The sequence below is a fragment of the Phalacrocorax aristotelis genome, chromosome 5 (assembly GCF_949628215.1).
Source record: "Phalacrocorax aristotelis chromosome 5, bGulAri2.1, whole genome shotgun sequence".
Lineage (NCBI taxonomy): Eukaryota > Metazoa > Chordata > Aves > Suliformes > Phalacrocoracidae > Phalacrocorax > Phalacrocorax aristotelis.
In genome coordinates this window covers 2,076,659-2,092,809 of record NC_134280.1, presented here as the reverse complement: position 1 = coordinate 2,092,809, position 16,151 = coordinate 2,076,659, and the positions used below count along the sequence as shown (strand labels likewise).

The window sequence follows — 16,151 nt, the reverse complement described above, 5'->3', positions numbered from 1 at the left end:
CAGCAGTAGGTGCGTCGTCGTGGAGGTGAAAGCCGAGTGAAAAGTATTCTTCTCTGGAAGGATAATTGAATGTTAATATAAGACAGAGGGATATGGATAGGCAGGGGGCGACTGGAAGGCAATTAGGTGTTGGACTGGAGAATAAAATAGATATAAGTGCAATACAGCACAGTCACCAAATGGGTCAGTACCATCTCAAGCCCAGCAGCAGAATTTTCTTCAAATCTTTGCTTCTGACACAGCCCCTGCACAGCGGCCCAGGCCAAAGCATTGGTGGGGGCTGTGTTTGACCACCACAAGGCTTAAAAGTCACGTTGGAAAGAATTTGCATGGAACGATAAATGGAAAATAACACCTGAAGAGCAGGCGGGTTTGATACGCATGGGAGATGGATGATCCTCCCAATTTTGCCAAGGCGGTGTCCTCTCCATTACAGATTTATCTGGGTGGCGTCACCCTGATACTGCCCCGTTTTCCCGATTTTGGTGAAAGGCTGTGGGGTCGGCGAGCGGGGCCGTGACTCCTCCAGCGCCCCTCAGCGCGGCTCAAACCTTCCCCGCCGTCCGAAGCCAAGCGGCCCCCGAGCCGCAGAGGGGGTGTCTGTCAGCCCCGCCGCTGACACCGCTCCGGGTGCGGAGGATGCGGGCCCGTGGCAGGCAGACCCCCGGCTCCCGCCCGCCCCGTAGGCCGTGGGCGGCCGTCTGGGTGGGGAAGGCCGCGCTGGCTGAGGTAAAATGGAGGCCGAGGGGGCACCCGAACCCCCGGCGGGCCCCTTCCCTCCCCCGCGGGGCGGCGGGACTACGAGTCCCAGCGCGCCCTGGGCCGGGGGCGGAGCTGGGCTTTGTGCGGGGCGGCATGCGGGGGAGCCGCCGCCGGAGCCGGAGCCCGAGCCGTGAGGAGCCCGCCCCGGGGGGAGGGCGAGGGCGGCCAGCCATGACGGGCGGCGGCGCGGCGTTCCGCCGTCGGTGCTAGAGGGCGACCGCGGGGCGCGGAACCCGCCTGGCTCGGCGGCGCGGAGCGCGGAGGCAGCGCGGAGGGGCCGCCGCCGCCGCCGCCGCCATGGGCAACGCGGGGAGCGTGGACTCGCAGCAGACGGAGTTCAGGGCGCACAGCGTCCCCCTCAAGCTGCCCATGCCCGAGCCCGGCGAGCTGGAGGAGCGCTTTGCCGTCGTCTTGGTGAGCGCCGGCCCCATTGTCTGTGGGGAGCGGGGTCGGAGGGGGCGCCGCGTCCCGCCGCGGTGGCGGGGGCTCGGGGCGGGGGAGGGGGGGGGTGATTGTCGCGGGGCTCCGCGCCCGGCCCGGGAGTGTGCGGGGGTTTTGCGGGGGACTGCGGGTGCTGGCGGTTGGGAACTGAGGGGGAAAAGTTGGGGGGACCGAAGGCGGGAGCTGCCCCGCCGCGCTCTCCCCTGGGCGGCCCCCGGCGGCACAGGTGGGCTCGGCGGGGCGGTGTCGCCCGCACCTCCCGGCCCGGCCGGAGGCGGCGGGACGGGGCCGCGGAGGAGCGGGGCGGGGGGCACGGCGTGTGCGCCGGCCGCGGCTCTTTGTCTCCGGAGCCCCCGAAGAGCCGCCCTGGCCCTGGCCGCGGCGGTTCCCTCGGGCCGGCCTCTGTCCCCCTCCCCTCAGGGCACGGCCGGGCGGGGGCGGCCCCCGGCGGGAGGGGCGGGCGGGCCGGTGCGGGGAGCCGGCGGCGGCGCGGAGCCGTACTGCGGCCTCGCCTCGGCCTGGCGGCATCCAGGAGCCCGGTCGGGAGGGGGCCCGGCCCGGCGGAGGGTCCCCCCGGGGCACGGCGGCGTCCCCGGGGCTCACCGGGGGGCGGTTCTGGACCGCTGGCGTTTCTGTCGGGCGCTGGGGGCTTTATTTCGCTCTTTCCCCCTCACCTGAGAGGCCCGACGGACTCGGTGTGTGAGATCGCCCGCCCAGGAGAGCTTTCCGAGGAAGGGCAGTGCTTCACTTGGTGCTGCACGGGAGCGTTTTGGGCAAACGTCCTGTTTTCCTTCAGGTGTCTAAGCAGTGCAAACAGATTACAACGACCCATCCTTCTTCCCTGCCCTTCTTACTTTTGGGTAACGTTGCTGTGAAAAACTGGGGAGGAGAATGAGTAAAACCCGTGTGCGTGCTGTGCCCGGCGTTCCCCGTAACGCCACGTGAAACCCAGCCAGGCGAGCAGTTGCGAGAGTAATTCCCATATCAGATATTAGAGCAACCCCCCCCAGCATCTGAAATACTCTCGGTGCCGGGCGAGGATTCACAAACTGGTGTGTGTTGGGGATTATTTCTGGTTAGACCCAATTAGATTATCATGTCTAAGAAAAGAATAAGCCTATTCAGTCAGGAACCCCCACTGATGAGCCAAATGGCAAGTGAGATGTTACAATTATTAGGCACAGTGGAAAAAGCCTGATCTTGCATTGCTCTTGTCGGGGAAACCCGTGGTCGCTTTGCAGACGGGCGATTCCCCCGCAAGCAGTGCATCGCTCAGAATCAACTCTTGAGTCATCTTAACCTGCCAAAAGGGTGCCGGGCTTGATTTGTGTGCATGGTCTGTGGGAGAAAATTTAGTGGGTTTGAGTTAGGACCGACTGACTAGATCAGTAAAAGAAAGAGACATTGTTTGGCAAAGCAGAACGTGATGGATACATATAACGTAAATACGGGAGATAACAGGACCATGCTTGTAATATCTTGTGGTACTTGAAAGGAATAGATGGCATCCGTTTTTAGAAGCTGGACTTAAATTAAGGGTCAGAGGAGGAGTGCCGTAGCTCTGCCAGAGGGAGCAGCAGCCGTGCAGATGCATGTCTGTAGAAACGGGGTGCTGGATGGTCTGTTCCCGTCAGGAGGAGCTGCAAGATGGGGCCCCAACACTGCTGCTGGAACAGCCAAAATACCGCTTTCAGCCTGTTCTTGTAGCCAGCCAGAGATGGCTGGTGTTTTTGCAGCTTCCAGGAAATATCTGACTATTTTATGAAAGAATGAACTCCTAGGCTGTTATTATTTTGTTTTCTCTGTGGCTCTGAGGGGAAGATGACTGTGCCACTGGTCAAACCCCGGAAGATGGTAGGCAGTAGCACAGCAGGGATTAATGAGAAAGGAATGGTGGTCAGGGGGAAAAAAAGATGAATATTTTCTGTAGGGAGAGAGTGGATTAGTTGGGAGATGTGAGTATGAAGAAGGAGATGCTGAAGGTTATAGGACTAAATCTCACCTTCTTTACACGCCATCTTAAGAAATTAGCCTTGGCACAAGCATTGCTTATGTACTCAGAGAGCCCTGGTGAGGTCCTGAAGGGCTTTCCTGACAATAGCAATTTTCGTACCGCTAATGAAATTTGTAGGACTCTCTTTGACGTTGATGAACATGCAGCTCGGTTGAGTTGCAGCCGCACGCAGGTACACAGTTATCACGCTGAGCGGTTCATCTCCATTTCTGTATGCAAAGAGTGAGGAACGTGTGGGAAGGGTTCTTCCCGAGCAGCCTCACAAAGATATTTTGAGGTTTTATTCATCTCTCCTGTGGAAAGCCAGCACAGTGAGCCACAGCCCTCTAAAACACATGCATGTCCGTGAGGAGAGCACAGGTTGTCACATTTTTACTGCAAATGCTGTGATGTTGACTGTTCCCGAGTTTTCTTCCGCTTTGAACCTACCCTTCTGATGTTCTCCAGGAGCTCTGCTGTCCTTTCAGCAAGGGGATGGATGAGCAGTGGTGTGCCTGGAGGTGATGCATGTGTGCGCTAGCTTGGGTTTGCTGCGTTGTTGGCAGCCTTAGTCTTGAGGAAGGTCTCTGGTGAAGTAGCTTGTCCGCTTCAAACGTACGTAGTCACCTTACTCCCTCCTTGGTTAGGCTCGCTCTTTGAGGTTTGAAGTGCATAAATTGCAGGAGATGATGGGAAGTGCTCCAGGTCACGCTTTTTTGGTGAAGCTCTCAAATCTAACTCTGCTAATATGCTCTTCCAGTCTGTAACGGTGCCATTGGCATTACTGGGGATGCGCTGAGCACACGTGCGGCAGCACCTGATCGAGGTGAAGGCCAGCGAGGCCGGCTCTGGCTGCATCACAACTCTTGGTCTGCTGGGCAAATAACGTGAGAGGATTTTCCCTGTGGGTCTGTGTCTCCTGGTACTGTTTTTGGCACTGGTGTGGTACATGTGCTTCCCTGGCTTGTTTGTTGCATTGAGATTTGTACTCGTCTCTGTTAGTGAGGACCAGGCTCTGTCTGCGTGTTTCAGGAAGACACCACGTTTGATGGGGTGTTCTTTGAAGAGAAAAATGTGGAGGATAACCCAAGAGAGATCCAGGTTTCCATTTGAAAGCTAGGTGTTGTTTCCATCCTCTCAACCTGATGTGAATTCTTCCCTTTTGGTAGAACAAGTGAAATAATTCCCTTAGTTCCATGTTTACGCAAGAGTGTAAAGTCCAGGGAAGTGGCGGTGTGTTATAGCCACCAAGTTTCCGATTTGCCCGTGAGGGGTGCCAGGTGAACTGGGAGCTGGATCCCAGCTCTGGCGCTGACTTTGAGCTTGCCAGAACTGGCTCAGCCCCTTGGATGCACGTCTGCAGGAACCTCCCGCCGCTGTCCCTTCCCCAACGTGCTTGCTTCTCCTCCTCAGCTGTGTTGGATTTCTTTCCTGGCTTTCTCCTATGGACACATCAGGCAAGTGTGCATAAATCATGAATTCTAGTAACTAACCCTAGTTTTTTGCTTAGGAGGCCATTGTTCAGCGTGTGCGAGCGCCGTTGCAAACCAAGTGTGCCGAACGCGTCCCTAGACATTATGGCACCGCCATCCAATGCAGCAAGTCGTGAGTTTGGAGATGAGGGGGTAAAAGCCAGGCTTCCAGCTCGTGCAGCAGGGTGGTCTTTCTCTGAACCGGTAACGGGGTTGTACGTTTGCAAATGACACATGGTTTGGAGGAAGCAGCCAGGACAGAGTTGGCAGGGTAAATTGTTGCCTAATGAGCTGTGATTGACATAATTTGACTGTTGGATTACAAATCTGTGGTGAGGCTAACAGGAAATATCCTCTTACCCCCACCAAGTGGTGTTTCATTTTACAAAGGAGTCTTCTGTGCCTGGTCCTGTAGGATGGAGGGAAGCGTCTGAAGGGTGAGGGGAGTGTGGAGGGAGGAGGCGTTTCCACTGTCCCGTTCCTGGCCCCACTGTGCTCACTTTGACATGATGGTACCTACCTGGAGGCAGGGCATCAGCTCTGCTTCTCCTGAATGCACACAAGGCTTTGCCAATAGGAACTTCTTTGTTCCCTTAGAATTTGCTTCTCCACAGTGGATTTTGTTCGAGCATCGTTTTCCATACCAGTCAAGGGAGTTTTAATGTCTATTGCTAAAGATTTTGAAAGCTTAGTGTGAAAACTCTCTAATGTTTCCCAGCTGTTTTCCATTCCTCTTCCTAATCCTCTATCAAATATATTATGTGTTGTTTTCTAATATATATGGTTTAGAGTCTGCAAATCATTAAAGAGCATAACATGGTTGCAGGAGATATCTGCGAGGTAGCATTAGTTCCCTCACTTTGGTGGGGTTGGTGGCGCATTGGATTCCTTGTTGTAATTCCTATATTTAACAGAACTGCTGTGGGATGAGTTTAGATTGAGATCCTGTACTCTCATGTCAGGCATAGTTTGTGTGGTTTTTGTGGAATTTGAAAGCAATACTATGGAAGTTGAGAGACTCTAAATTAGATTTAGGAATGACCTTCAGGAAAAGGAGATCTCTAAAATTCAGGTTTTGTAAAGACCTGCTGCGTTTTCTTGTTCAGGCCTCACTTGTGACAGGCTGCTGCCTCTGGGCTCTTTCCTCGGGGCCTCATTTAAATGATTCGAGCAATGACACCTTTTGCTTGGAGAAACAATCTAATAAAGGGTGTTTTTAAAGATACGTGTTTCTGAAGGGTTGAATTCAGAGTGAAGTTGTGCTCGGTGGTGACACATCTGTTACTCTGCCTTGTAAATCAGTAGATGGCATTTGTAAGTTTTGCCACCTAGACATTGCAGGAGAATATTTTTGTAAAAACGTTCCTTTTTTTTTTTTTTTGAGTGTCTGGAATACAAGGATGCTGTGGTGGGTATTTAGCTACTAGCAAGTTAGTCACATTCCTAAAATTAACTTCAGATCCTGGAAACCTTGGAGAATTAAAAATGGCTAAGCTGATGTAGATGCATATATTTTTCCCATGTACCGGTTTCCATACAAAATAATCGCCTTAATTTATTGGGCTATAATGATGGTATGAACCCATTCTGTCAAACTGCGTGTGTCACTTGCTCATACGCTCCGAATAGCCTGAAAGTAGTAGGCTTTTTGTCAAAAACCCCAGGTGAAAGGGGCCGCAGTTTGAAGCCTGCACAGTGGGGCTGAACCCACGCCTGGCCTTCTCCCTCTCCCCAGAGGGCTGGGGCTGCTTCTAGGGGTGCCGGGCAGGGGCGTCTCTGGTGGGCAGGAAAGCCTGAATCCGCAAACCCGGTCATGGTAATGACAGCAAAGAGATTTTTCTAATCCTTTTTGTGCTGTGTGCTGTATAAACCCATCATCACATCATATTTCCTTGCAAATTGCCCCGCGCTGTTGTCTAAGGCGAGTAACGACAGGTCAGTCAACTTTTTAAGGTGGAAAACAAAACAGGGTGAGAAACACGCACATCTGCGAAAGTGGCAGGATGGTTACCTTTTTTCCTTTAGGTGTGAGTAGGGGTGTTTTGCAGTACAGACCCTGCTTTCCATCTGCAGCCCTCTGTGCTGTGCAGGGCTCTGGGGAGGACCCTGCGGTCACCGTGCGTGGTGGTTCGAGTCCCGAGTTTCTTCTGGGGAGGGGATGGGGCCTCTGCATGGCCCTGGTGGGGCTGGCTCGCGGTGGGGTAAGGTCCTTACCGTGGCTGTGCCCACGTCTGGGGTGGCTTGTGTGCAGTGACCCTTGGACTCACAGGGTGATTGCTCCTGCGGGTGCTGAATTCCTCCCGCCGAGAGCTAGCAAGCCCCCTGCCTTTACCCTTAACCTGCACCATCATCTTTCCTCGGGTGCACTGAAGCTTTATCAAGCATCTTTACCAACTTCCTTAACCTTGTGTGCAAGAGGTGAAGGTCTTGGTTTTCATTTATTTATTTATTTTCTCTTCACAAGCAAGGTCATGCAAAACTTGGCCCCGAGGCGTTAAATGGTCTCTTCTGCGGTATTGTATGTAGTGGGTGATGCTAGGGAAAGAATTTGAGAGAGGCACAAAATGAAATTCAGAATTTACAAGGTGATCTTAAATAAAACAGTAGCTGTTGAATTGTTTTCGATTGACGATTGAATGACTTGGAGCCGTTGGAGTCTGCCTTTAGTCTTTCTTTCATTTAGAAGAAAAATCACTTTAGCTTTTCACGCTCTGTGAAAAGGTATTAAAGTCTAGAGAAACCCTTTTCCCCCCCCTCTCTGAATAGCAAAACGCAGCAGAAACACAAAACCAAACAAAAATGTTTGATTTCCCCCATGCGTTTGTTCAAAAGTACGTGGTGGTATTGTTATTTTTGTTATATTTTTGACTCATTTGGTGAAGATTGTAAATTATTCAGGCAACTTTTTGGAGTCCAAATGCTTATTTTACAATAAACCAGCTGCCTGAAGGTGTGTATGCTAATTATCAACCCGTGTCCTTTGCTTTTATGGCTGCTTAGAAGAAGGGGAGTATTTTTCCCTCCTGAACTTTTGGTGCTGGGTGCTCCTTACAGTTGCAAAAGGGACCGGCCTGGTGTGCTTCATCTCAGATCTGTTTTTAACGGGGTTCAGGCAGTGTTTTGCTCTCATTTTGAGACCTCCACCCGCTGAATAAAATAATCCCCCCCCCCCCCCCAGCCTGTTAGAAAAGGTGGTTTAAATCTGTCATCTTGGTCTGTCAGTTCTTAGCTAAGGGAGTGAAAGACCCTACAGGAGTAGCTGAGTTTTTTCCTCATTATTTGTAGCTTGGATTGCCTCCTAAAGTGAAACCAAGTTTGACAGTCGCTTTCTGATCTTTTGTTTGGTCATTGGGGTGTTAATAAAAGGCAAACCTAGTGCCAGTTCCTGCCTTTTCCCCCAAATACATTTTTAGCCTTGAGCTTTCAGCATTTCTGCTTGTTTTTCAGTCTGGTTGCTGTTCTTCCAACTCTGTGACAGAGAAGTGAGAATGAATGCAGCCTACTGTCCATCTTTAGAAGAGGAAAATCCCCGTGATTTATTTCAGTTTTGCTTTTGCCTTTTTTTGCTGACCTGACTGCTGGTCTTTCTGCAGCCTGTGATGCTCGCTTTTGAGCAGCGGCTTCTCGAGCGGGTGTGAGCAGGAGGTGGCCAGGGAAGGGGCTTGTGGGGCAGGTTTGTGTTCCAGTGGCACCATCGCTACCTACCTCCAGAAGAAATGGTCCCACTTCAACGCTGACGCCCAGTGCTGACTTGTAGCATGAGTAAGGAGGTAAATCGACCTCTTTGGTTTTGCTGCAGATTCTGTGGCACAAGTTGTCAGGCGTCAGTGATGTCCCTCAGCAGAGTTTAGTGCCGTTTACATCACGGCTCGCTGATGTGCTTCGGCGTGCGAGGGGACGTGTCTGGCAGATGTCGGTGAGCTGACTTGTCCCTAACCACATGTGAAGCTTCGTATGAAGGGGCCTCATCACTTGACTCCTCTTGAGCTCCTTTTAAATTAAGGTGCTAACAGGGCACTCCTAAACAGAGTGTTCTTTGATAACAGAAACTGCAAATTTAAAATTGTTTAAAAAATGATAAGGTCTTTGTCCTGCTTAGTTTTCAAGGGTGGTCTTCCAGGAGAGATGGTGAAGCAGGCCAGGAAGTCACACCAGCACCCCTGCAGCTGCCCTGTGCCTTGCTTGCAGACCTCCTCCTCGGTGTGATCTGGTTGGGCAGGGAAGGCTGATGCCCGGCTCTGTCCGGATGAAGCTGTGGAGGAGCACATGCCTGCTCTGCCATCATGACCTTGCACGGAGTGGGAACTGAAGAGTTCTCCACAGCACGATGAAATGAATTATGCAAAACATGCTAATGCAGCAACGTTCTTCATCCCCAGTTTATTTTTAAGCATCTGGGCTGCCTCTTGAGTTTGAATTAAGCCCATTATGATCAAGATCAAAATACTTTCCAATGCAGGAATCCATAAAGAAAACCGCAGGAGTTTTTCCCGGTCCCTTCTGGGTGCTGTGTCCTCGGGAGGCGTGCGTGACAGCAGAAGGCATGGTGGTTTCAGACGGGCTTTGCAGTTGGTCCCCTGGGAGTGCTTGCAGATGGAGTCTGCCCTGCTCCAGAGGGTTGTCTCACTGCTGAGAAAAAAAAAACAGTAACAGAGGTAAATGTGATTTTCTTTGGTAACCACAAGATTAGACCTTAAAACTAGCCGAGGCTCAAAACCGTGTGTTGCGTGTTCTGAGACGAGCAGTTTGAAACGTGCTCCCAGGCAGCAGCAGTGGAGCAGCCGTTCCAGCTGCTGGAAGACTTCCGCAGCGAGCTGTTTGCTGCCGCGTTTTAGACAAGCTGAGCTGAATTATTGTTTGTTTGCTTCTTTGTTTGTTTGGAAGAGTGCGTTTGGGAATTTGGTATGGGAAATAAGTGACACCAACTCATTCAATTTGATTTATAATTGTGTTTTAAAAAAAAAAGTATCCAGCCCAAGCCTCCAGCGTTTAGTGACTGTAGCATCACTGGAGCCAAAGGCCACAGCCTGCTGGTCAGGTAAAAGCACTTTCAGCTGCTGTTGCTTAAAAAGCAGTAATTTCCCATTTATAACATCCTGTCCATTTCAATTCTGAAGGCTCAGTGTAGTAAAACGAGCAGGTTTTTAGTGCTTGGACATCATACGATTACAGCAGTTCACCCTGAAGGGCTGTGCTCTTACCCACGTAACATCGTCGCCGCAAAATGCTGTGTTCCCAATCGCTTTTGCAAAGGGCTCCCGGGTCTGTAGGTGGCAGAAGGTACGTGATGTGCACCCCTGTTTTAAATGAACACTGTTTCACTTGCACTGATTATTTTGACCTCGATCAACTGCTTTGTAGTTTTAATAACTCAAGGTGCACAACATTATATATGGATATATTGGAAAACATAAGCGTTAATTTGTGCCAGGCTTTGTCTCTTCCTACAATAGTGCCTTACTGCCTTTCACAAGTGTTTCATTGCATAAAGACTTGGATAATGTATAGCTTGCCCATGCTTCAACTAACATGCTGTAGAAATTCGATGTGTGTTCGTTTTCAATTTACCATGGGACCTCTAACAAAACAAGTGTTTGTCTTCCGTAACTGTGCATCGTTAAACATATATTTTGGGAGGATATTCATAAAGCAACATAATAGTCGTCTTGTACTGGAAATGAATGGTCTTCAGATGAGTGCTGCGCGATGCGTGGACCTACAGGACTCTGCATTGCAGCTCTTGAGAGCAACTGTGTGTACTTGATCATGAGCTGGAACCGTGCCCGACTGCTTCCCAGCTGAGGCGTTGCAGAGGCAAGCGGGGACACCTCCGCACGGGCATCCTGCGGCCCTTTGCCCTGGGAACTGCCCTGCCGTGCACTGGGGCTGCTCGGGTGATGGCAGTCGGTGCAGCCTGGTCTGTGCCCCAGAGAAAACACCCGTGTTAGAAGGGTCCTCAGGAAAACCCCTAGCAGATGGGACTTCTCCTGTGTTGCGTTGCCTGGATGGAGCAGAGAGAGCAGTACTAACCACAGCCTCCTGCCCTTTCAGAGGTTGTACCCCAGTCCAGCAGACAGAAGTGCTTGGAGGCGGCAGCAGGAGCCCACGGAGCCCTTGCTTTCTCCAGTGTTCGTGGCCTGTTCTGGCCGCTGTCCTTGAGCGAATGTTGGCTGAGGGCAGAAGTTGCTCCTGGACAGAAGATCCTTGAGGCCTCCAGGAGCTTATGAAGTCTTAGGTTTTTTTAGTGTGTGTTTGGGTGTTGTGGGAGATATCTTTAAATACAAGAATTAGTGGGGTGGATTTTGTTTGTTTTTTTCTTGATTTTTTTAAAATATACATTATTTGGCCAGAAGTCATTTTACTATAAAAGGACTTGGGGTGAATATAGATTGTACATCTGTTACTTGTTTGTCTGCAAAATGACTGTACAGTTGAGGCCAAAAGCAAAGAATAGAGGGTTGCACAAATTGGCAAAGTTTCTGAAGTCTTTCAGAAGCTAGTAATTAAAATGAAGCAGCAAATTGTTCAATCCAGAAATTCGGGTTGTTCATCCAGCTAATGCTCTGGCATGTCCCGCTGCTGACTCCTTTCATTCTGTTTGCCATCTTGTAAGAGAGGCAAACGAATAACACACGTTTACCTCCGGCAGTTCTGAAGCCAGCTGTTCTGGCAGAGGTAGGTGGCACCGTTATCGAGAGGGTCTGTGAGGCGATGGAGGTAGCTTGGTGGAGTTTACGCAGCAGGTTTCTGACAAACGTTTCCAATAATTTAGTGTGTTTGGGAGTGCTTCAAAGGGCTCTCTGCCCAGCTCTGAGCCTTGCAAATACAGAAGATCAAATAAATTAACTATGACAAATATTTAACTTAAAGCGTGGTCAAAGAGGAGCTTTGATGTTGCATGTGTATATGAGAGCCTCTGTGTATCTGCATGCTCTCACAGATATGTTAGGTCAATGTTGTGTTTGTCTCTTCTCTCAGACATAATAAGCCTAATACTGCAAACCTAAATAGTTGTGTTCTGCTCTCACAGGCAAGCGTGTTACCCGGCGTCAAAATGAAATACCGTGTACAGAGTTTTACTGGGGAGCTGATGGTAAGGATGCTGTCTGAAACAGGGTGAGCTTTCCTGGGAGAAGTTGGCCCTGAACAAATCATTATGTGGCGTAGTCATGCTTCTGAGGATCATGGGGTTCGCTGGCACGCCACCTCTACAAAAAGCATTGCCTCATAGGCTACCTTTCATTGCGTTTGCGTAAGGTGTTGCTTGATGGCCAGCAATGCTCTTCAGGTAAACGGAATAAGTCAATTTGACGTAATGATAATTATTAAGGTGCCCTGTATGTTGAGCCGGGAAGTGTTTGGTAATAACTTTAATCCTTTTGTGATAGCATCTAGCTTACAGGTAACCCTGAATTGTTGTGAATCTTGTTCTCTAAAAATTGCAGCTTCTTAAAATAGTCTTAGAGTTGTCACGTCTTCTGAGCGATCCTCTCCCAGCACACAGGGAAGCGGCAGCTTGTCTGCAAAAAGGCAGTTCTGCTCCGTGTCAGAGCTTCAAATACAAATGCCTGTTCTCTTGATCATGTAAATGAATATCTAAGTGTGGCAAATGTATGATATTCTTTTTGGTAAATAAAACAATGACTTTTGTACTTCATGGCATTTTTTAATCCATGAATCTTTCACAAGCTTCGCGGTGCTGCAGAGGAAGACAAGGCATGAGAGTTACACCTGTTACCTTCTGAAAAGGAACCCTGAGTTATTGTGAGCCCCCCAAAACTGAGCAACAGGACAGAGGTTCGAAATAATGTCCCCCAACCTCCCGGCACTTGCCATAACCCCTGGGAAAAGCAAATGGGAATGTTGGCTGCCTCCCCCTGTGAACATGTGTTTGACACATTGGAAGCCCGCTGTGCCCCTCTCCAGCTACCGGGGGGAGATCTGGGACCTGGCAGCTGGCATTTGGCTCTTTGAAGTTACCTTTGCGGATCCGTGTCAGCTTGCCTTTAAAGTCTTTCATTTGTCTAGCTTAGTTACGCAGAAGCTGAAGAGCAGCATTTCAGTCTGTTTATTTTCTGGTGTTTCAGGGCATCTTTTTTTTTTTTCTTTGATGTATTGAAAAAAAAATATCTCGTTTTGTACTGGTTTGGGCTGGGACAGAGTTAATGGTTTTGTTTGCTTCTCACCTTCCCTTCCAGTTTTTAATTTTCTGTGGTATTCTGGAGGTGAGGTTTTTGTCCCTCTTTGTGTATGCACACGCGTATGAATTGAAAAATGTCCCTTTGATGACCGCAAGGCGTATTTCAAAGATAATTGGCCTGTGACTCTGGATGAAGGTGGGAGAGATTATCTTCACCCGCAGATGCTGCACTCTGAAGAGGCTGGTGGGCGCTGCAGCCTGTCCAGCACGGCCTGCGAAGTGCTGTGTCACCAGTGCTGCGCGGAAGACCTCTCTTCTGCAGAAGTAGGGGCGGTATCAAAGCTGTGGTGGAGCTTGTGTCAGGAGAGAAAATGATGATGAAAGGGGGTCGTGAGGGTCCGAAGAATCATCTTGACTTGGAAGTTAATTCTGTGTTTTCTCTCAGTAGAAAACAGACAAATGCCATCTTTAATGCAGAGATGTGTGAGCGGATGAATGATGGACACTAAACACTGGGGGGAAATGCTTTTCTTTTTAAAATTTTTTTAAAATCCTTTTATATGAGAACCTGTAATCCTGGGATAGATATAGTCAGCAGTGTTTTCCTTATGCATGTTTACCATGCTGAATGTGTTCATGAAAAGAGATTTACTGGACTCAGATCAAACAGCAAAAGAGTGGGAGAAGAGAAACTTAGGAAGCTAAGTCTCAGACTTTGTACGGATTAAATGCAGTGACCTTTCAGCTAGTCACGCATGAAGGTTTACATGACCAGGTGTGTGACTGATGGCCATTCCTGCTATGTGAGGCATCTCCCTTGCACACAGTGAGTCTGCAAAAGCTTTGTCCGGCGAATCGTTGGCACCGTACCATATCGTAACTGTGGTTGTCCAGCTCTGTGTTGGTCAGCCATCGCTTGGTATGCGAGCAACCAAGATGTTTCCCCAGAAATAAAGCTGTGCATACACCTGTAAACCCAGGCTGCCATACAGACCAGAAGGCAGGTGGGCTTTCTCTGTACTAGGGGAGGATTTTGGCAGAAGATTAAGTGCTTCAATTAGAATATAAAAGACATTGTGCAAGAGTTTACATGAGCTGAGTCCTTCTGTGTTCAGCAGCAGCGGGGATCCTTCATCAGCAACTGTGATGCAAATGAAGTCGTCCTTTTGCAGAGCAGGGCAGGAAAACCAGCGCTCAGTTTTCACATGCTGATACTGCTCCTGCATCCTCAGATACTGCAGTAATTACAGAGGGCACTCGCTGCATCGTGAGCACGTGGGATTTTCAGTTAAGATGAGGAAGTCAGATACCTACAAACGTGAGCGAGGCAAAAATTGATTAAGTATGAAATTCTTCTCCGGCAGTGGATTCTTGTTTGGCTCGGAGACGAAAGGTTGCACAACTGACAGGGAGAAGTACTTTAACTTGGAAAGCTCGAAGCTATTGTTTGTTTGGTTTTGCTAATGTTTGTTTTACGTCTGATGGCAAATCTTTGTCAAAGGTGAATTATCCCTTCTGTTTAGCAAGTGGAGTGAAAACTACCCAGACGCACTTGTAAGGCATTCAGTAAATTGTTAAAATTGTTTTCGGTGCTCGGAGGGAGTGGCGATCCTTGAGGTGCGGCAGCCCATGTAGACCAGAGTGTTACTTGCATTTCTAGTACAAAGCACAGTTCTTGTACGCTGCCTGGATTATTTCAATACAGAAATAAGCACATAGATGCATTGAAACAGAAAGAATACCTATCGTAATTTTTTAAAGATTAACCAACAAGCATATTTGGGTATGTTCTCCCAATTGCTACTACTGTGCCAAAACGTATTCCACAGAAAACCTGCGTAAGGAGAAATCCACCTCCCCTTAACACCCAAAAAAATTCCGATTTGGATTGATTCCATCGTCAGGGTTTAGGAATTACTCGTTAAGAAGATATCCCTTGTGTGATAGCTCCGCAGCGGTGGCGCGTGTGTTGCCTCTGCCTGAGTCGTTCCCTTCCCGGCAGGGCCGGGGGCTCGTGGGAGAGCCGTGTTGTAACGCTTTGGTGGGCTGTGAGCACTGTGGCTCACCGCAGCGAGAGCTTTTCTCGCAGAGGTACTAGTGGAAAACGGGGAGTCTTTTGCTGAACTGTAAAGCAGTGTAGCCAAAACACTGATTACGGCCTTGAATGTGGCCGCTCTTATCCTGCGGAGCTTTTAGGGTGGCTGACCTTGTGCTGCGTGATACCCTGTCCAGGGACACGTCTGCCGTTCCTCTGTGGAAGCCGTATGCACTGACTCTCCAATGCTCAGTAATGATGTAATTTTGGTTTCCAAGTTGCTGCTATGTACTCAAGGTACCGGAGGGCCTGGCTGTGGGCTTCCTCCTCCTCTTTCAATTAGAGATTTTCAGTTTTCTGCTTATTCCCTTGATTAGCAATTTTTGGATTGAAACTTTCCCTTTCCTCACAGGAGTGGGAATCAGCAGCTATTGCAGCATCTCAGTGCGCTGTAATAACAATAAAGGCTTTAGACAGGTCAAAAGACAGCAGGTCAGTAGTTTTATGGATTTTTCTGGCCAGGCTCCATCCTTGGAGATGTCTGTGCAGGTCCCTCCCGCAGGGACTTCTCTGAAGTTGTGCACAGCTGAGAGTGGAGTTTGGTCTTCAGCAAAGGTGGTGTTTGCATTGCTGTTACTGGCACTGCCAGCGCAGGACAGAGACTTTTTAAAATGGTGGAGAACTTAAAGTCTTTGCATTTGCATCTTGCACTTTAGGACTTCTACTGGGTGGCATCTTACCACTACCAAGCAGTGGTTTCTGCTGGGGTGGCCTTTGCTCCTGTTGAACTGCCAGGCTTGCGGAGCAGGGGAGACCCAGCAGGGCTCCCCGAGGGGTTGCAAGTGTTATTACCCGGGTGGGAACCTTAAAGGCATTTTAGTACTTTCATGAGCGCTGGCCTAAATACAGACTTGACTTTGGGTTGCTGTGCTTTGTTTGTGGATCCATGCAGTGATGTGGGAGGTGTTGTGGTCTTGCATGGAAAAGTTCAGAGCTGGGCAGCGAGTTGGCGCATTGAGTATGTTTATTAGAAGAGCGAAGGGCACCCTAGCTGCATTGCAGGCACAGATTTTACATTAATGGGATGCTCCAAATGTGGCTGAGGAACTTACTTAGAGAGCAGCCTGCTCCGTCTCCCCCCAGTTATCTTGAAGGCATTTCTAACTTTGTGGGAGGGAATGCGGCTGAAGAAATATCAACATGCCATGAGCGAGAACAGTTCATTAGAGAGCACATTTTACAATTTTTCACATTAGTAGGAGGCTGAACTCTGTTTCTCTCTTGTTTGTGTACTTGGTGGTGGATGGA

At 49.6% G+C, this 16,151-nt stretch overlaps 1 protein-coding gene across 7 annotated transcripts in view; it reads left to right on the top strand.

Moving 5' to 3' along the window:
* The first annotated feature begins 934 nt into the window (after window positions 1-934).
* Window positions 935-16,151, top strand: part of FMNL2 (formin like 2) — a 152,783-nt gene continuing 137,566 nt past the window's right edge. For 5 of the 7 annotated variants that reach the window (XM_075092720.1, XM_075092725.1, XM_075092723.1 and 2 more), the window contains exon 1: window positions 935-1,176. In XM_075092720.1, coding sequence (XP_074948821.1) covers window positions 1,060-1,176 — 117 coding nt within the window. In that variant the 5' untranslated portion in view covers window positions 935-1,059. Of the gene's footprint in view, window positions 1,177-1,916; window positions 2,000-4,499; window positions 4,654-16,151 lie in introns of those variants that run through there. The other 2 variants (XM_075092726.1, XM_075092722.1) reach the window with 2 other exon arrangements.